This window comes from Chlorocebus sabaeus, chromosome 7, assembly GCF_047675955.1.
Source record: "Chlorocebus sabaeus isolate Y175 chromosome 7, mChlSab1.0.hap1, whole genome shotgun sequence".
Classification (NCBI taxonomy): Eukaryota; Metazoa; Chordata; class Mammalia; order Primates; family Cercopithecidae; genus Chlorocebus; species Chlorocebus sabaeus.
In genome coordinates, this window is record NC_132910.1 from 31,361,568 (window position 1) to 31,383,397 (window position 21,830).

General features: G+C 33.2%; 1 protein-coding gene across 1 annotated transcript in view; it reads right to left on the reverse strand.

Annotated features, from left to right (window-relative positions):
- Positions 1-21,830, reverse strand: part of ANTXR2 (ANTXR cell adhesion molecule 2) — a 153,830-nt gene that overhangs the window by 108,586 nt on the left and 23,414 nt on the right. Inside the window, exons 8-10 of the mRNA XM_007999005.3 lie at positions 8,102-8,162; positions 5,593-5,691; positions 3,742-3,811 (exon numbers count right to left, since the gene is read on the reverse strand). Of these exons, the coding sequence (XP_007997196.3) occupies positions 3,742-3,811; positions 5,593-5,691; positions 8,102-8,162 (230 nt within the window). The remainder of the gene's footprint in view (positions 1-3,741; positions 3,812-5,592; positions 5,692-8,101; positions 8,163-21,830) is intronic.

Consider the following 21,830-nt stretch of genomic DNA (forward strand, 5'->3'; position numbering starts at 1 on the left):
ACCACTTTTAGAAATAAATTCCTAAATAATCTGCAGATTTTTCTTGGTAAAACAGTTTGTTTAATCATAAACCATTTTAAAAGTAAATTATGATCAACAAAAGAAATAGAAAACAACAACCTCACTACTATGACCATTCTTTCTGTTTAAATACTAAGAGTTCGTTCATCTTAGCCTAAATATCTATATCAAATAAAGAAATTTAATAAATACAGATCTCTGTATTTATCAGACAGGTCTATCAAAAAAAAAAGTTATTGAAAGACCCATCTGAACAATGCACAAAATGATATACCTGGATAGGATTTGCTCAGATAACTTTAACTTTCACTTACTCCATAACATTAAATTCCAAATGATGACCTGTGTCCTAGCTACTCGGCTACAGTCTTAGTCCTCGATCCCCCACATGCTCTTTTAAACCAAAATCCACAAGCTTTAAGTTTTTACAAGAATAATCCTCAAGCAAAGTGCAATTCATGAAATAACATAAAGATAAGAAAAGAACAGATAGAGCAGGCTAATGAGATGAGGCACATGCCCATGGATGCAGCTCTGAGACTGTGCATCTGGCTTTGAGGCTCTCTGTCTAGGGTTACTTCACCAGCATGTTGTTAATTATTTAAGTGAGAGAATGAGGGGAACTATCACCACATCTGTCACCCTCACACAGGAAAAACCTTCATTCATTGTTGGGCCAGATGTGTTTATTTGAAACATAGACTAACTAGCTACTTAATGGCTCTGAATCCTTAGCCAAAAGCTAATTAGGCAAACATATTAAGCATCAGTCACCTTACAAGGCTAAACTGTTTCAATTGCGTTGATTTCGATCCAATCTCATAAGAGAGTTCGTCACCTACAAAAGTGTCTGAAGAAAATTCAAGCACAGGAAAGGCCCAAATTACTTGCAACATACTAAGTAAAATAAATAATGATGTCCCCAAATACCCAGTACATTAAGAAATAAAATCTAAAGCTTTGCTTCAATAGTATCATGTACCTGATCCAGGAAAGAAAGGCAAAAGTAATTCTTTTAGACACATCTCTGTCCCAGACATTCTCAGTTTGCTTGTAGGTGAAATATTAATGTCAAAATCTAAATGAATGATGATTTGTCATGTCTGATATTTATTATGCTATGTGTGATTTAAAAATGTATCTCCTGGGTATTTAACCTATCTACAAATAATTAAAGTATATCACTAGCCTCGATGGTATTCTCTTCAAAAGAAGACTGTGCCCAAAGGCAAATTCTAGAGAAAACAAAATCAGTGCCTGGGATAAAAAAGGCATAATGCATTTTATAACTACTTCAGAGAAGAAAGTAAGTTACTTTCCTTAACTAGTCACTATTATTTAAAATAGTTTTGTGGGTTTTTTTGTTTTGTTTTGTTTTGTTTTTGCTGCTTTAAATAGTATGGCCCCCAAAATAAAATTCTGACCATTTTCCTCCATCCTGGTACAGGTACTTGATCCCAGCAATCAAATGACCTCTTTCAGATTTTTATGTTAACTGGTAAACAAAAATATTTGAGAAAAATTCATTCATCCTTTTATCCACCAAACATTTAGTTAATCTACTATGAATCGGACATTGTGTTAAGTGCTAGTAATACAACAAGAAACAAGATAAAACATGTTCTAGCAGGAAGTAGGAACATAATAACAGGCAAACAACTGGCTTTGGAGAAAAAATAAAACATGAAAAAGGTATACAGGTTACAGACTCAAAAGAGAAAGACTGCATGATTAAATAGAGTGATCAGAAAAGGGTTTACTGAGAAGGTGACATTTAAACTAGACTTAAAGAAAGAGTTTATGTGCTCCATTGACATACAGTGTTGGTAAATCATAAGTTAGGATTTTTTTGTTTTACTTAGACTAAGTTCACATATACAGTTCTAGATCAGGGAGAGAGCAATCCAAGCAGAGGCAACAAGAAGTATAAAAGTGCAGGAGCAGGAGTGCACAGATGTGGCCAAGAACAGCAAAGAGGCCAGTGTGACCATAACTGAGTAGAAACAGCAAATAGAAGATGAAGTCTGAGAGGGAGTGAGAGACAAGACCCTGTAGAATCTGGTATAGTATTACACTAATTAGACTTTTACTCCGAGTGGGGTAAAGAACTCATCACAGAGAATCTTAAGTGAAGAGATGACATAAACTGATCTGTTTTAACAAGATCACTCTTGTGAAGGACGGAAACAGAAAGACCAGCTGAGAGACTAATAATCCAAGCAAGAGATGACAGTAACTTTATCTAGAATGGTAGCAGTAGAGGTAGAAAGCAGAGATTGGATTTTGGATACATTTTGAAATTAGAGCTGAGAAGATCTGTTGATAGACTGGGTCTAAGATAGAGAAAGAAATCAATAATGACTCAAAAGGTTTTTACCTGAACAACAAAAATGATGAAGCTGCCAATGACTAAAATGGAAAATACAGTTTGGGAGATAGATTGGGGGAGTAATCAGGAGGACCAACCTGGAATTACAGATTCAATAAAACAAGACTAAACTTTAAGTCAATAGATGCATCATGGCTAATACAGACACGATTACTCAGAAAGCCATCAAGTCCTATGGTGTGCTTGGGGTTAAGATGACTCCACAAGAAACTGACTTGCCTCAAATTCCAATGTCAATTTAATTTACCTATGGCTAAATTATTACATGATACAGAAAATGAATAATACTCTTAGTTTTGTAAGCTATCTTGTGCAGCTTCTTTGAATCTATTTAAAATAGAAAGCTGATACTGTTCCAATTTACTTGCATGACCAAAAGTGATGTACGATAGATATCTTGAATACTTAAGTATCCACAAAAGATAAATGTTCAAGTCAGCTTAAAAATGCTAGAATGATTTTCTTAGTTTCCGTAGAGGAAAATATAATCTTCAGTCTCTAAATACTAATCCAGATTTTGGATTGTGGCCTTGTATATGTAATTTTTCCCTGCTTTCAGTAACAGATCTATATAAAGAGATCCTAGAAGACTGTATGCTATTAACTATCTTAAACATGCTCTACTGTTGGGCTAGAGAATATTTGAACTATTTGTAATCATTTGCTTCATCATAGAACCGAAAAAAAATCACAAATGGGGACACTGAATTACTAGTAGAATTATTTGTGTATAAACAATTCAAATAAGACTCCTTCATCCAAACTAAATATATTTTTCTTTTTAGCAGATATCATGGTTTTTTGGCCACACAAAAGAAGATGAGAAGATAGACCTTAACAGAAATGGAACACAAAGCACAAGTTAATACAAACGTACAAGTATTTCCTAGTGCAAGGTGTGCCTTTTTTTAGCCATGTTCTTGATGCCCTTTAATAGCAATATTTATTAAATACTATAGTAATGATTGAAAATCTCACTTTTGAACTGTGTGTGTGTGCGCGCGCGTGTGTGTTTAAAATAACGTTGATGGCTCTGATTATTTATTGGTTCTAACAAGAGTTCTCAAACCCATCCAGATAAATATTCATAGAGCCTTTTTAATCAGTATTGAAGAAACTAGATAAAACACATTTTAGCATTTTTAACCTACTAAGAGTATAGCTGAAGTACTAACTTGCTTGCCTAGTACTAAGTGACTTGCCCAAGGCTTACTTTTTAATGCTCTGTATATCGAAAAAAAGATAGAATAAAATGACCAGTGTATATGTCACCATTTTAAAATAACTTTTTACTAAAAATGTTATAAAATGGTTTTAAATTAAGTACTTACTCTCCAGCTTTATTCAGGATAGGTGCAGGACAAAGCATAGAATTCAACTGTACACTTACTGGTTTTACACCTAGAAAATAAAATGCCACTGAATTAAAAAAGGGTTTTGTGCATCTCACACAGTTTCATTAATACTATGAACAGCATGCTTCAATCAGAGTTCAAATGTGGAATACTAGATATATTAACATAAAACAACTAAAGAAAGAGAAGTAAAAGGGAATGAAAAATGGAAAGAAAGATTATATGCTCCGTTGACATATAGTTCTGGTAAATCATAAGTTAGGATTATTTTGACTTAGACTAAGTTCACATACCATTCTAGATACTATAAAATATATTTTATCTTAAATTTTTTAAATATCTCAGATTTTTTTAAATAAATGCTCTGTATTATTTTAAAGGCACATTTTGGAAAAGATGAAGGAAGATGAAAGTTAGATGTCCAAAGGAAAATGAACTTATTTCACAAGTTTAATAAAACATTTGTGTCTACAGTAAATAAATGCATTTTATGAAGTCATATACTTAAATTGCCCTTGTAACTTTAATAAAATACAAGAAAAATGATTTAGACTAGAAATATGCAGAAAAGTTACTTAGTCAAATTGATCCTTCTAGACTCTAAAAGAGGAAAATACCAATTTCATTTATTTGAGGATTTACTTTAACAAACTTAATCTTACGTAGCTAAACATGAAATACGTTTATTTTATAATGATCTCAATATGTAATCAAAAGGAGCTAGGCTAAGCTAATGCTTAGATACAAATGACTACTGAATAAAAATAAAATTATTTGTCCTACTCAATTGTGGAACCTACTATGAAGAGAGTTTGTAAATTTTTGCCTTACTAAAATTGTGATCTTAATAGAAAAGAGAGGAATTAATTATAACATTTACCATGCTGAGATCCTCACCATTTTAATTCAATAAACACATATTGAATAGGTACTGTGTGTATGGCCAAAGCTGTGTTAATTGGAGTGTTTACACTCAGATAAACAGCAAAATGGCAGATGAATGTAAAAAAATAACTCTACCAGAATTTACAGAGTTATAAAGTCTGCCTTACAATATAAATTTTGAAGGGCAATATAATAATTAATAAGGAAAAATGTTTATATAGATACCCAAGATGCTCATAAAACTATTAGGTCTATTTAAGAGGGAGGGTTTTTTTCAGAATGAAAATAAAAACTTACTCTTGGCTTTTTTAAAAGTCAAGGACAGGGAAAATTAAAACTCAGTTCAATAAATATGAAAATTATCAACCAACACTATGCTGGGTGAGAATCTGAGATGCAAAAATCTATAAGGCAAAAAAAGACTATCTTCAATAAACTAACAAATTATTGGGAAATTAGATAAAGAATACAAGTGACAAAAAAAAAGAAAAAAAAGGAAGAAGTAGGAGAGAAGCCAAAGATAATTAGATTTTAAGGCAAGTGTGACAAGAAAGAAGCCTGAGGAAAGAAGCAATTAAATCATGTGGTTGACACAGTAGGTACCGAGTACAGTCAGGAAAAGTGGGTTCAAATATCAGCTCTGTAAATTATTAGCTGCGTCACCACATACAAGTAATTTCATTCTTTTAGCCACAAACCATCATCTCTTCAATGAGGGTAGTTAGGACAGGGTCCAGCGTTTATTAAGTTATAAACAAACGTTGCCATTATTAAATAACTATTAAGTAATTATCACTACTATTTGTATTATCATTCAGACTTCATTTCTTTCTTCTTTGATTAAAAAATATGTCACAGCTTTAGTTGGAGAAAAAAAGAAAACATTTGATGCTGATGTGCTTTGCAGAGATTAAGACAACACTGAGATTACTGGGGACCTACTCTTTGTATATGTTTCATTTACAGTGTAGGTGCAGAGAACACTGCCATTCCGACTGCCCAGCATGAATCCTCTTCCACTTAAGACAATCTGAAATTCCTCTAGAAGTAAAAGGAAAAATAAACATTTTAATCACTGCTTTATCAAAAAAAAAAAAAAAAAGACAAGCGGAAATGAAAGCATTAAGGCACATAGAATAATTATTTTCAAGAATGTTAATAGCAATGAAGACATAGTTCTATATTTCCAACTATGCTGGATTTCTTAGACCCGCTAGGTAAATGTAGTGAAGATACCATTCACTGCCACATGGGGATGCATTATTTTATTTTCTAAACAAAGTGATTCCCAGTAGTGACTGTGAATGAAAGCATTAACAGTCATTCCCAGACAGATACTATACAAACCTACTCAATTTCCATCCTTAGGAAAATACCAGGGAAAAAAAAAATGTTATTTTTCCCTACTCTCAGGTATTAAGATTTGGGAATGTAAATAAAACTAATTAATTATGTATGTTCTTTAGTTCTTAGAAAAGTCATATGTAGTACTTTCTTTAATCTATGCCTGTTCCATACAGAATTCTTCTTTAACCACTTCTTCACCTTACTAATCCTGATTCATTTTCTATTTCAAACTTATAAATAATCAAAAGATCATGTATTTTGGATTGCTAATAATTGATGGCCAGTCACAAAAGTTGATATAACTTACTGTACCATTATTTATAATAGAAGCAAGCACTAAAAAATGTTAGAGAGTGGAGAGTGAGAGAATAGTCTGGAATGAAAGTTAACTGATCAAATATCTTGACAATGAATGTTTACTGCTAAGCTGCAAGATAGTATATCAACTATTTTAATAGCAATTAACACTTGTTTAGAAGGTTAGTTGAAGCACAAATAAAATTTTAAATAGTTTATTTGAGCAGACGATTCTTGAATTAGACAGATCCAAATCAGAAGTGGTTTGACCGCTCTACCAAGGCAATACAAGGGGAAGGCTTTTATAGAACCAACGTGGAAGTAAACCAAAGAAAATATTTGATGGGTTACAGTTACACAGTTGCCTTATTTGGTCTATCCCAGTGGAAAGTCCCTAGTTATATAAGTTTGTTGGTTGTTTTTGATTGGTTGCACTTAAATTCTATTTTTCTTAATATAGACATTTGCAATAACTAGTTCAAATTAAGTTCCAATTATATTTGCAAATCAAGTAAGGTTAAGGCTACTTATGAGGCCTAAGTGTTTTTGCCAGCTTGGGGCTTCTTCAGGCCTGTTCTCCATTTTAATTTAACATTACCAATCCTCTAAAACTTCTCATATCTAACATAACACAAGTATAATATAGTCATTAACTATGCAAGAAACTACTGCCAACCCACTTTTCATTTACTGTGTTATGAAAGGAATTTTACTTGCAAGTTAAAATAAAGTTCAGATAAAACTTAAAATGTGATTCGGTAAGAGTATGGCCATTAAAGTCAGACAGGCAAGGGTCAAACAGGGTAATTACCAGTAGCAAGTACTGAACCTGTCTCTGCCTCAGCTTCCCCATCTGTAAACCAAGGATGTATAAAACTTTCAAATGGTGTTGTTATAAGGATTAGGTAAAATTATAAATGCAAACAACCCAGTATACACTCAGCACAAAATAGGAGTTTAATACACAATAGTTACTACTTTAATGTTATTTTTCCATTTATTTTTCTTTGTTATGTCTAGAAATGTGTTAACCTTCACTTTTAGGAAAGATAATCTTTCCCTGGGATGTTCAGATGCACTACTTCCCTTAAACATCTCCATATTCATTCATTAGGGAATCTAGAAGATGCAGAGCGTGAGATCATGCACAACAGGCTGGGAGGCTCTGTGGTAAATTACACAACATATTTTCTCCCCCACTAGACCCAATATTTTTCCTTTTTAAAGTAAAGTCGGGTTAAAATGAACTGTAGGTCAGGCTTGAAAAAGAAATAAAATAGGCCAGAAAGAATCACACTCTGTCTGGGCAAGGATGGCTGGGAGGTGTGAAAACCTGAGTATGTGCTTAGCACCAGCTGATGAAGCCACCTGTTTCCTTCCTGCCATCCGTCCATAAGTCACTTCCTTATGTGCCCTGAGCTGGCAGATTCTGTACTTTGGCCAGGTCATCAAAGCATGGAGCTCAAAGTCTACATATATCTGACTGTTTGTATAATCAGACAAAAGAAACGATTTCATATTTTATTTTATTTGCAATAAGAAAGGTCTCAAACGTGAACTAAATATACAGAAGATTCTAAAAGCCTGTCACACAATATGCTCATTATTTAAAATAACATTCCAATCTTAAAAATTTGAATTTAAAATAGAAATATTTCAAGGAATTATTTAAAAATTCTTACACAAAAAAGATGCCAAAAAAGTTAATTTTGCTATTCTTTTTCCAACATGAGTTTCATATCATATATTTTAGCTAGGAAAAAAAATACAATTTCTTACATGGTATTTTTAAATTCTAAACACTTACCCCCCACACAGACACTTGAGGGCTGCAATTCTAGGATTTCAGTACATGACTGAGCTAGTATCTAAAAAAGAAGAAGAAAAAAAAAAAGATTACCAAGCTATAGATCTAAATTACAATGTTAAGTAAATTATAAGATTAGTAATAACCTTGAGGTCTTCTCCATACTTCAACAGATCGCAGAGAAAATCTATTAACTATAGCGTATATAGCTACCAAGTTCTTAGGAAACTTCTGCAGTGTATTTCAGGGTATATCTTAAGATTATGTACTGTAGGATCCTTATTTGATTAAAGTAAATTCAGATAAGCACAGGAAAAGTAAGCATTGTCTCAAAGTCTGATGACCTTTGAGTATGAATAGATACCTAAAATTTCCTGCTGCCACAAAATCTATGTTGACCTTCCCAATCAAGCAAAAACAAGATAACAAATCAGACCCCCTGTTTAGTAATGCTGTTACGTTTTCTGTTAAGGAGACCGATACGGTATCAATAAAAAAGCACTGCTGACTGGGTGTGGTGGCTCAATATAATATCAATAAAAAAGCACTTCTGACTGGGCACAGTGGCTCATGCCTATAATCTCAGCCCCTTGCGAGGCCGAGGCAGAGGGATCACTTGAGGTCAGGGGTTCGAGACCAGCCTGGCCAACATAGTGAAACTCGTCTCTACTAAAAGCACAAAAAATGAGTCAGGCATGTTGTCTCACGCCTATAATCCCAGCTATTCCGGGGGTGGGGGGTGCGGTGAGGCAGGAGAATTGCTTTTACACAGGAAGCGGAGGTTGCAGTGAGCCAAGGTCATGCCACTTCACTCCAGCCTGGGCAACAGAGCAAGCCACCGTTTCAAACAAATACATAAATAAATAAATAAATAAAAATAAAGATAAAATGTAAAAAGCACTTCTCTTCATTGGACAGTGGCATTTCTATTCCATTTCTCAGGCTTAATTCTTGTGGGTGCTATTCCCTCTTACATGCATAAAAAATTACAATTGCAGAGCATAGACTCCTCGTATGAGCCAATATTCTTTTCAAAAACACAGACTCTGTACTCAAGCACTCCCAGAATACAGGAACAGAACTGCTCTTCTTAGCTTGTTCTGAGAAACAGAAACCACCACACAAGGGACAAGGCTACAGCTGAAAAACAATGATGAAATAAGCTGCTCCTCATGGACAACAATCCTGTCTTTATTTTTAGACCTGCTTTGCACGATATTGTCACTCAGACAAATTCCAGATGATCTCCAGAATGCCTTTCTTGACATTCCTTTCTTGGCAGAGGTTGAAGACAGATGATGTACAGCAGTTTCTAGCATCTCCAATAATAACTAGAATAGGAAGTAAGGACTGTAGCAGGAAATAGACATGCTTTCCATGCTTTCTTTAATAACAGCAAAACTATAAGTTCTCAGCCCCTAAAATCAAATGTGTCAAATCACGGAACGTTGTTGCTGAATATACATCTCTGAAAACAGGGAATCATTTGTACTTTTTAAGATGACTTTCCAATAAACTCAACTTTTCACATAGTGATTAAGGATTTTGTGATTAGAAAATAAACCTTGTAAAATTTTATATCTGAGAAACTGCAGATGAGGCCTATTTAAATCCAGAAATGACCAAAGAGATTCCATAGGCACTCAAAGACCTTTCTTCACCCAAATACCTCCTCTTGGTGTGCTACTTTATCTACAATAACCAACATTCACTTTTATGGATTCAAGAATTAAGAACCCTTGTTAAAGGTTAATGTGCCCTCTTGGAAGGGTAGTATCTCAAATCACTAACATCTTTAAAAATTTGGACATAATTTAGATAATAAGACTCTGAACGAAATAGAATAGAAAAGATCTGCAAAGGAAAATGAAGCTGAAAATGTTCCAAATAACAAAAATGGGCATTATCGTTATAGCTTTGGCCAATCTGAAATAACAGTGACAACAGTGAACCATCAAAATGAAAGGTCAAAGGAAAACACAAAACCCCCAAATCTATTTTGTCTGTTATCAGTCCTGAAGGAATTTGTCTTAAAACAGATCTATTAAGGAGACTAATTGCATCTTTCAGTTTACAATCTCTTCATTAGTTATTTAGCCATAGCTTTACCAGCATTACTGAAAAAATATTTCAAGTACCCAGGAAAATTATGAGACATTTAAAGATTACATCTATTGGCAACAGAAACCATTTTTCTATAATTCCTTAGAATAAAGTAAATCAAAAAATTACAAAAGGATTTCCTAAAGATCATGTCAAAAAATATGCATCCAGAATGACCTCAGTGAATTTGTAACATTATATTTGTTTTCTCTCTTCTACCAGTACTGACCATAAGTCAATCAGATTTCACAATATTTAAGATAATTGTGCATATGTTGACTTGGTCTTTTAATTTGATCCAATCCATCAAAACATTTCTAAATAAATGAGAGTTCCGAAAGCAAGGTCAAATGAGCAGTTCTCCTAAGGAGATCTCCTTAAGACTGAAGAACAAACACCCTCAAGGACTATTGATGATCTGAATCTTTGGAGCTAGGCCCTATATATCCCCTATAAGGTATTTTAATTTTAAAGAAGAGGTTCAGGATGATTCAGCAATTTATGTTCCATTAAAGTCTGAGTTTAAAGAAATCAAGTTAAATTAAGCAGCAATTAAGGATAGCTAATGTTAGATATATCCTGCAGTACACAGTATAGCATACATTTGTTAATAACAATACATTTACATTAATTTAATATTCATAATTAATTCTTTTAATCAAATAAGTGTTTCTAAAAATAATATAATTGAATGGAAAAGTGACCCAGGTAACACATTCATTGAAAAGCAAGTAGTCTGATCACAAGTATAACATTGGTGTCACAGTGTAATGTTATCTAATTGAATTTCCATGGTATGTGCTCCTCTCTAAAGTTTGTTTTACTTTTTAAAAATCTCTTTGGACCTTAAATTATATTATTTGAGCGCATAACTCACCTCTTCTACTAGAAAACAAACTTTTTGAGGAAAGTAATGAGATTGCATTATACTATACAGCACATTCAGGGCCTTACACGATGTTTTGGGCCTTCAGTACAACCAATAAGTGCTTACGGAATAAACATTGAACACAAAAGTTAATGAGGATATTAAAAATGTCTTATTAAAAAACCAACAATCATATTAGGACACAGACGAGCCAGGATAAAGTTAATTTATGTAATAAAGCATCTAGTTCTTCCATAAATTATGAACGCTGGAAATCCAGAAATCTATAATTTGAAACAAACTTCACCAAAACCACTTCCAAATGAAAAATAGAAAGGAGGGAGAAGAGTAAGAAGAGAATTTATGCCTTTTTAGAAAGTAAAATTTGTTCTAAATTTGTCTTTTTCCATCTAGAGTTTACCATGTTCCAATATTAAGACAGCAATAACTAGAAATCAAAATAATTTGATGTCTGAATGCAAATAGTTTACACCACGAATTTTTTGAACAGTTTTACAAAAACAAAAGTTAATAGTCTATTCCCACCAAGTAATTATACAAGTTGAAATGTTCAAGATACGAAAATGGGTGAACAGACACTTCTCAAAAGAAGACATACAAGTGGCCAACAAACATACAAAAAAATGCACAACGTTGCTAATCATTAGAGAAGTGCAAATTAAAACCACAATGAGATACCATCTCACACCAATCAGACTAGCTACTATTAAAAAGTCAAAAAAACAACAAATGCTGGTGAGGTTGTGGAAAAAAGGGAATGTTTACACACTGCTAGTGGTAATATTAGTTTAACCACTGTGGAAAGCAGTTAGGAGAGTTCTCAAAGAACTTAGAACTGTCATTTGACCCAGCAATCCCATTACAGGATACATATCCAAAAGAAAATAAATTCTTCCACCAAAAAGCACTCGCATGTTCATCACAGCACTGTTCACGGTACCAAAGCCATGGAATCAACCTAGGTGCCCTTCAACAGTGGACTGGATGAAGAAAATGTGGCACAGAGATACCATGGAATAAAACACAGCTATAAAAAAGGATGAAATCATGTCCTTTGAGGCAACATGAACGCAGTTGGAGACCATTATCCTAAGTGAATCAATACAATAAAATAAAACCAAAGACTGCATGTTCTCACTTATAAGTAGGAGCTAAACATTGGGTACTCATGGACATAAAGATGGGAACAGTAGACACTGGGGAAAACTAGATGGAGGAGGAAGGAAGGGAGATGAGGGTTGAAAAACTAGCTATTGGGTACTATATTCAGTACCTGGGTGATGGGATCAACTGTACCCAAAACCTCAGTATCATGCAATACACCTAGGTAACAAACCTGCACAACCTGCACATGTACCTCCTGAATCTAAAATAAAAATTAAAAGGAAACAAAAAAATAGCATAAACAAAAATGAGTCTATTATATTAAAACTGTCATCTCTATACAACTGACAAAGAGGGGAAATGTTCTAAACACTCTAGTTAATTTTTGCCAAATTAAATAATATTACTGAATGACTGAACATTGGATCAGGTGTCCCATCCACAATAAATGACAAATTATCTTTAATTCTTTGCAACTCCATCACTTGTACAACAGAGAAAATTGTAAGGACTTTTCCTCTAATATATGCTGTCATCTGTCTTTATTATGTTTCAATGGTAAAAGAAAATAGTTTCTACTAAATATAGCCTTAGTTGACGTTAGAGGGAGCTAACAGCACCATAGACCAACAGATCAAATTTAAAGATAAACCAAGTGCTTAATAAAACTAGGGTAGTTTATGTCATGCACACACTAAATGCTAAATTTCATCATCTGATATTTTGTGGGATATATGCCCATGCATAGACACATACACACACATATTGGCAAAGAACTTGATATCACCATGAAAAAGTATACTATCAAAGCATCTGTTCACCCAAAAAGTAATATTAGTATTAAGGAGTATTTACAAAAAAAAAAAATACCTTAATACCTAATCCCTAGTTTTAAGTCCTCAAACACTAACATAGATGACAAAAAGTCAAATTTTCTTAATTAAATACAAATATCAGTAGTCTAAAATTCAAAAGAATTTTGAACATGATAATAGGTAACCATTCGTTGGACACTTATGTTCCAGCAACGACGCTAAGTGCTTTTTATGAATTTTTTCAGTTAATCCTCATAAGTCTAATAAATAAATATTTTATCCATGTTTTATAGATGAGGAAACTGGGGCTTAGAAAAATTTTTTTAACTGCCCTAGAACAATTAGCTCTTAACTATGTTGTTCCCAGGTTTGATTGAGTGCAAACCCCATCCTTCCAGCCAGGTTTGTGATGGATAATCTAACCATTACAAAATCTAACTCTTAACAAACTAGTGAAATGTATCTGCCTGTTTTGTCTGGACTCCTGTAATGCTACCAAAAATAATCTAAAATCTGGCTTATTCCTTATCCTCAAAAGTATATCACTAAGCTTTCACTTTTATTTGTTGGGATATTTTTTCCTTTTTTCTCAAATTTTTTTAAATTTGTTTTTAAGTTCTGGGGTACATGAGCAGGTCAACATGTTACATAGGTCAACATGTGGTTGACCTATGTGGTTTGCTGCACCCATCAATCTGTCACCTAGGTATTAAGCCCAGCATGCACTAGCTATTTTTCCTAATACTCTCCCTCTCCCCACCCCACTCCCAACAGGCCCCAGTGTGTCTTGTTCTCCATCCTGTGTCCATGTGTTCTCAGTGTTCAGCTCCCACTTATAAGTGAGAACGTACAGTGTTTGATTTTATGTTCCTGCATTAGTTTGCTGAGGATAATGGCTTCCAGCTCCATCCATGTCCTTGCAAAGGACATGATCTCTTTCCTTTTTATGGCTGCAGCGTATTCCACAGTATATATGTACCACATTCTCTTAATCCAGTCTATCATTGATGGGCAATTGGGTTGATTCCATGCCTTTGCTATTGTGAATAGTGCCGCAATAAACATAAGCATGCATGTATCTTTGTAATAGAAAGTATGTTTGTTTTTAAATTCCTAATGCCATTGACTTTGGATAAATTAAAATGTTTAATTATTCTATGAATTTGTAACTTATAGGATAGCCAAATACTTAGGGCCCTCTCTCTTATTATTATGTTTCTTTCTTGTCTTATTGTATTAATGCTTTCTACCTCAAATTTGTTTTGCACAAATAAAAACACGTAGTTTTTACTTCTCAGCATCATTCAGAACCTAAAAGACAATAGAAGTCATACTAGAATAACAAGCTACCACAAGCCCTAACTCTGGTTTGGGAAGGCAACAAACACTTAGAAAACTGCAAAACTCTGCTTATAAAAATTAAATTTGTTATTTGATATTAGAACACATTTTCTTCACTAACTATGTGAATGACATCTAGGTTTCATAGTTCTAAAATTTTAGAATTCACCTGAATTGGGAACAGAAAAGACATTCAGAAATGTGAGGCCGAAGTTTGGGGGTGTTTTTCTTTCTTTCTCTATACTTTTTCTGGATATGGAGCAGGCATTGGGTAAATTTTTCATATGGAATGTGAGCCTTTGGTCCTCTCCCCCTCACTGTCTCACCTAGGTTGTTAGACACACACAGTAACTTCTTTTCTAAATATGCTCTCTATATAGGTTTCCTTTATCTCCCAAAATACTCCATTTCAATGTATCTATTCTTATCTCATGAACTCATTCATACTTTATATTGAATGTGAACATGTGAATTAATATTGTAAACTTAAAATGATGTTTGTTAAGCTATGAAAAATAACTGTGCATGGAAATTCAGGCAGTCTAACAATTTTAAAGCAAGAAATATGAGCAGCATGAGGGAAAATCTTCTAAAACGGGATCCCAATATTGGAAAAACAGGTCTACCTATAAGACCAATTTCTCTGTTGTTCCTTTCTTAGTTTCTTTCCCTCTTGTATTTGTGAATCAGGGGGTATCTGAAACCTTTTTAACCTATGGTTGTTCTCATAGGGCACAAGTTAGGCAGAAGATAAAGGTATGAACTTTCAGAAGGAATCCGTCTAGGCAAAATAGCTATTGGTATACACAATACTATTTGTAAGACTTGTGCTTTTAGTCTGCTGAAAATATACAATAGAAAAGAGTTAACAAGCATGGGGGAGAGAGGGGAGTGAAGGGTGAAAAATTACTTAGTGGATACAATGTATCTTATTCCATACTAAAAGCTCTGACTTCATCCTGAAGCAAAATATCCATGTAACAAAATTATACTTGTACCCCAAAAATTTATACAAATACAAAATTTTAAAAAACATATTGCATTCTAAATTCTGATATTTGATATAAAAAGTCTGCATTCCAACCTATTGTGCCCATGAATTAAATGCCTAAAGATAGTTTTAAATATTTGATCTCTGCAATAATAGTCACTATCCTTTCTCATTGAAACCTTCTCTCCTATTTAAGATGTATGTGTCTTGAATGCCTCCTTTAAAATGTATGGTAAAAAGTCTGTCATGTATTAACATGAGAAACTCAAAACCCAAGTATTTTCCCTTTGCAGAGTTTTTAGGATAAAACTGCTGATGGAAGAATAACATTAACCCCTTATAAATTATAATGACATTTTCTGTTGCTTCAAACTGATCATATAAAATTTTGATGCATTATTTTTACAATTCAGATAAGCAAAATACTCTCAATAGTTCAGTGAACACTGATAACTAATTTCATGGCATTTTTCTATTTGGCAAGGGAGAAGTGTAGGATAAGATAAAGTTGCTTATGTATCCCTCTGGGTTCGTTTTCAGTTAGCAGCAAGTCCAGATCCAGCCTTAAGAGTCAGCTATGACTGCCCTGCCTGCTGGCCTCCTTGAGATTATAGATGTTTGGCAGCAGATGAAAGTAGATTCTACTGTTGCCTCTTCTCTGAAGCCCAACTTGAATGAAGCATCAGAACAGTGTTTAAGCCTAGACACTCTAGGAATGTCCCAAATTAATTTGCATGAAGGCTATATCTAGTGTAATACGGTCAGGTTGCATGGTTTCACCGTAGGCCAAATCTCCTTTCTACGTGACAAGAAGCAGAAATTCACTCTAGAATCAGAATTGGCAAAGTTTGCTGGGGGTTGAGAACCAATGCTGAGTCAGAGGGACAAATACACCAAGAATCCAACTGGTTACAAAGAAGTTTCTTATCTTGCTTGTCTATATGGTTACAATCAAGTTTTTATAACTACTGAATAATAACTGATGGTAAAGACAAAGTGCTGGTATTATCAAGGAAACATCCATAGCAAAATTAACCAGAAATCATCAGAAGGCATGAGTTTTGTGAGAACCTTGACTTAATTACTTCTTTCTTAGAGGATTCATGTGGAATCATACTTTGATTAAGATCTTGTAAGTTCCTGAATATGTTTACATAATAGACATGCTATAATAACAAACGTAGGACATATAAGAAATAATAAAAGCAATACCATGGCCTGAAAAACATATACAATGGATATAGCTATGGCCTTTCCTTCTGGTATTTAAAATAATATTGGATTTGTGGAGAGTTGTTATTGGTGTCGATCCAAGATAATAATTTATCATGCAATAAATTAAGATGGGGAGATAAAATCAAAATATTATTTAGGACCTATGTTGTCTTTGAAGTTTATGTTGAATTTGAGAGAAAAATCTAGGAGCTAGACCTTAAGACTTGAAGATCAACCATCCAGCTTGACCAAAACAAAAACACTTCCAACAATTAACATAAGCCTAGACATATTTTAAAATCCATATGTTTTTTTCTAATTCCTAAGTGGCAACAGGAAGGACCCTATATCTGGAAAATAGAATGCAGCCCATTCCAGAAGAATGAAATAAAAACTTTTAAAATGAGTAATACTACATATTGAAAATTCAATCTAATATAAAAAGTACATAGCACAATATCTTATGAATAGCAGCTGCTCAATGAATGTTTATTCTATTTAATTAAAAGTAAATGCAAAACTTTTTAATAAGAAGCATGGCCATTATACTATAAGATAAAAAACAGAGCATATAACACTAAGAATTATGCATGTAAAAAGATACAGAGCTTACTGAGAAGCTATTTGAATTAATCAAATCATATTTTCAGTTATGCAAAATGAAAAAATATTATTTGGATAAATTCAAATTTTGGCAATTAATAGTACCTATAAGGCATATTGGACCAGATGCAAAAATAATGAAAACAAAAACAACATGATAAGAAACAAACTTAAGATATGTGTTATCTTTTTTTTAAGTCTTATTTTAGGTAGAATATATAAAATGAGAAAAAGGGTATTAAATCCCATTAACTAATTTCCTCTGTAATAACTTTTTTAAAGATCAACTCTAAATAGTAGGGCTTTTTCCTCCCCAAAATAGATTATTTCTTTATATATACATTCACATATGCTACCTAAACTTCTCCAAAATTTTTACAAATCTATTAAAACTTCTAAATATTCATCTCAGCAATGATTTTTTTGACACTGATTTTGGATCTGTAACATCATTGGCAACCGATCTTCACAGATAATTTACAAGTGTTCTAGGTGTGGCCTTAACAGATAGAAACTGCCAATTTCCATGACCCACAGCATGTCAGAAAATATTGCTAAGGGTAATAAAGTCTAAAAAAGCAAGATTTTATTTTTCTGACTCATTGAGTAGCTTTAAACACTACAGGATTCATCCCCAATACAAAAGATTAAAAAAAAAAAAAAAGATTTCAAGTTTAAATCAGGAAAAAATACATGAAAAGTATTAGGTTTAAAGTACCAACAAAATGAAACTTTTGTAATTAGACATCCAACTGCATAAAATAAGTAGCAAAAACAACTGGAAAGGTGTTTCTCATCCTTTTGTCTTGTTTCCTTTTTATCTTTTAATATTCAGATGTGTGATTTTTTATTTTTTTCTATGGCTTTCAAACATCCCAGGCAAATATATTTTTCTCTAAGACGTAATGCTTCAACTAAGAACAATTGCTATTTTATAATCACATGTTTTGGTTGAGTTCATTCCTTAAAAATGCTTAGAGCTTCAAAATATCAGTTGTTCAATATAGCACACACCACTCTGACCAGTTTCTAAATATGGATTCTCTTCTGCCTTGCAAGTAAGCAAGTAAAAAAAGCACACATGACAAATTTCTAAGCAATCTTTTACCCTAAGAGATCTGTGGAAGAAGGTAAATCATAATCATCATCTTTTACTCTTCTGAGCTCCAAACAAAACAGATGGATAGTTCTGATTACACTGTCAATGAACATACTCCCATATGATAAATCTTTTTTAAAAATTTACTTTCTTCCACATCTCACAATTCTAATATTAAAATAAATCATATTAGCAGTCTTGTTCTTTCATTACAATATAGAAAAGAGTGCCAAAAATGGATAGGTTGTGATTGGAAACAAGTTTATCTGCCTCTACTTTTTGGTTTTGTTGTTGTTGCTGTTGTCTTTGGTCACCACAAACTCAAAATAATCCATTAATGCTATAGCTTAGGAACATAAATAAGCTTCCTATAAAAAATGCCTTGAGTTTATGAGATAAAATAACAATAAATGGAGTATTTCAGAATTTAAAGAAATTGGTTCGTGGCATAATTTTCACTCTGATGCAAACCTTATTTTACATTAGCCCTATTTGTCCACTTTCTTGTTTTACTAAGACAAGAAGTATATCTGCCAAGCAGTCTAAGTCTATATTTATTCCATTTGATTTTTCAGAAATCCAGGATGGCAAATGAAACGTTCCCCTATGCAACAATAATAGAAAAAAAAGTTTTATTAATTCTTCTATTAATTTTCCAAACACGCATCCTAAAAGTTGTAAGCTCTGAAGAGTCTGGGGGCCATATCCATTTTGGTAACACAAAACACAGAAAAGTGTCTTGAACACAGCCCAATACCGAACAAACGCTTCTGAATAAACTGAGAATTATTATATTTGGGGAAAATGAAGTATAACTGAGAAATTTTACATTTTCCCTCATTATAATGTACACCAAATGGTACATTTGGTCACAAATATTAACCATTTTCTCCACTTTTTCAATTTCCTTCCACTCAACTGAATCTGCTTCTAAGAGCAGGTAAGCCTCTATAGGACATCTCCTTTTATAGTCCAACAGGTTAATGTTAAGAAATTAACATTTGGAATTTAATTTTATCTGTGTAGCCAAATGTCATCAGTTTAGTTTAGTTTTCTCACAAACTATCACAAAGCTGTACTTATTTATTCAAAGTGGATTTGATTTTCTTAAACTACAATCCCAACCACATTTTTTTAAAAAAGGAAAGAATAATATGATTAGGGAACATTTTCATGCAAATACAAATGCAGCTTTGGACAGTAGAGGCCAAAATAAGATCAGTTAATAAAATGAATAATTTAAAGGAAACTTTCTATGTTTATTTTCAAGTGGGATTTAGAAGGAATGAGGTGTCTTCTTAGAATACATGTCAAAATATTTTAAATGTATTTGAATATAGTGAGCTGTCATCGCTACTGATTTTTTTGTTCCTACCCTGGACACTTTTGCACCCCCACACTTCTAGGAATAGTTCCCCTTTCTATTTGGGAAACTGTTTTCCACTCCATGTGGTCCTAGTGAGGCTGTGAATCATAGTACCTTCTTCTTCCTCTCTCCCTTGCCCCCAACAGAACTGGTACAGGAATGAGCTCATGACTCAACTGAATCTATTAGAGTTCTTATCTGGGACCCTATATGCTGATGCAGAGACAACACCCCTCACTTTCCAATGTACTTGCTGAGGACCAGGTAAGCCTCCTTTTGCAATTACAGTTCACCAACATTCATCTAAACAAGGAATGAGGCAAACAGAAACATAGGCAAAACTTACTAAGAGAGAAGACCCTAACAACATGATTGATTCCCTGGATCCAGCTGTACCTGAGGTAATTTCCCTCTCTGGACCACCTAGTTAAAGGCCAGTAACATTCTTTTTTTCTCTTCCTTAAACTAGTATTAACTGAGTTCTTGTCATGGGAAATCAAAAGGGTCTCAATACAGTGAAACACAAATATGAGGATGAAATCAAATTTATATGAAATCAGAGGTTAGTTATCTAACGTTCAAATATACCATAGCTATATTAGAAAAATATAAAAACATTTTTAAGAACTTGCATAGATTTTTATTCATTCATTTTATTTACTTATCTAATGCATATGGAATCAGAGGTTAATTTTTAATGCTGCAATATACCATAACTATATTATAAAAATATAAGAATATTTTTTAAAACTTGCATAGATTGTATTTACTTATAATTCAGAAATATGAATTAAGTTATGAATTAAGCAATGACTACTTACCCAACACTATATTAAGCATTAGGTGAAAAAAAAACAAAAAACAAAAAAAAGAAAAAACAGGAGTTGGGGCAATACAGTTTCAACCTTCCTACAATTAATGTGAAAGTTATTATAACGAAACACCTCATCTACATTCAGCACTAATGATCCTTAGACAAGGAGAAGCCTAGAATAATCTGATATACAGTAATTCTTACATTATGGCCAGTCCTTTTTAACAGGAGTCCTGAAAATTGTTTTCCAGTTTTGAGTAAGGCCTACCAGTTTTGTTTTTCCTATGAATGTATCTTTATAGTTGCTCAGACTTTGAGTTTTTCATCAAACCATGATTTTACAAATAGAAGTTTTCACAACTAAGTGGTCAACATTCATAGCAGGGTGTGCTAAAATCACTTAAGCTAAGGTATTATCAGCATGTTTATTAGGTACTCTCTTCTATGAAAATGATTTGCCTTAAGAGAAAATGTGTTTGCAATGTCTTCTCATTCCATTAAAATATAGTGTTAGACACTTTTCTTTTTAGATATTTTTCTAAGAACAAACAACAACAGAAATTACTGAGAAAAAAATTTCACTCTAAAAGTGAAATGAAGCTTATATCTCCAGCACTATGAATGAAGCTACTTTTTGAAATTTCACTTTTCCCTTTAGAAACTATCTAATTGAGTTTTATTTAAATGTCCTAAATGTGTGGATGATCGTTCCCTTCCTATTTATGCTTGTATACTTTCCCATTAAAAACTTAGAAACTCTGGCATTAACTACCATCACCCAAGATGTAGTGTTCTCAATACTTCTGGACCAGGGTTATTTATAAAACATGCTTCACAACTGATTTATCTCTTTCTGCTTAATACTTTCTGAGGTATTCTTACAAAAAAAAAAAAAAATGTGGGAATAATTCCAAATAGTCAAACATCCCACGGTCCTGTTTTTACAAAAGGGGAGGAAAGGCACAGAAAATTTTGATTTTTATTCTTTCCATATTATTCACCAATCTGTGGTTTTCTTTTACTTTTAATGTTTTCTTCCACATTCTGCATTATGAAACATTGAACTAGAACCCACAGGGTACTCGCATCTGAGTCTGACCTTTACTAGCTCAAATAAAATTTCATTTTCAAATATAAGCCATGCAATCACCTTTCCAAGAACACAAAAATAATTTAATATTCCAAGTTTTTAAAGATAATCTGAAGTGAAAAGTGGAAAATAGAATATATACGTGCTTGTGTCTGTGGACAATGGGAGGGGAGAAGGAAAAAGAGGAAGCAAAATGACTCAGTCCTAAGGTTTTCTAACCTTTCTATTCCACCTGGCCTCTAACTGCCTAAAGGATATCCCCCACTGGGCTTTTGTTTTCAAGCTCAAATCAACTTCTC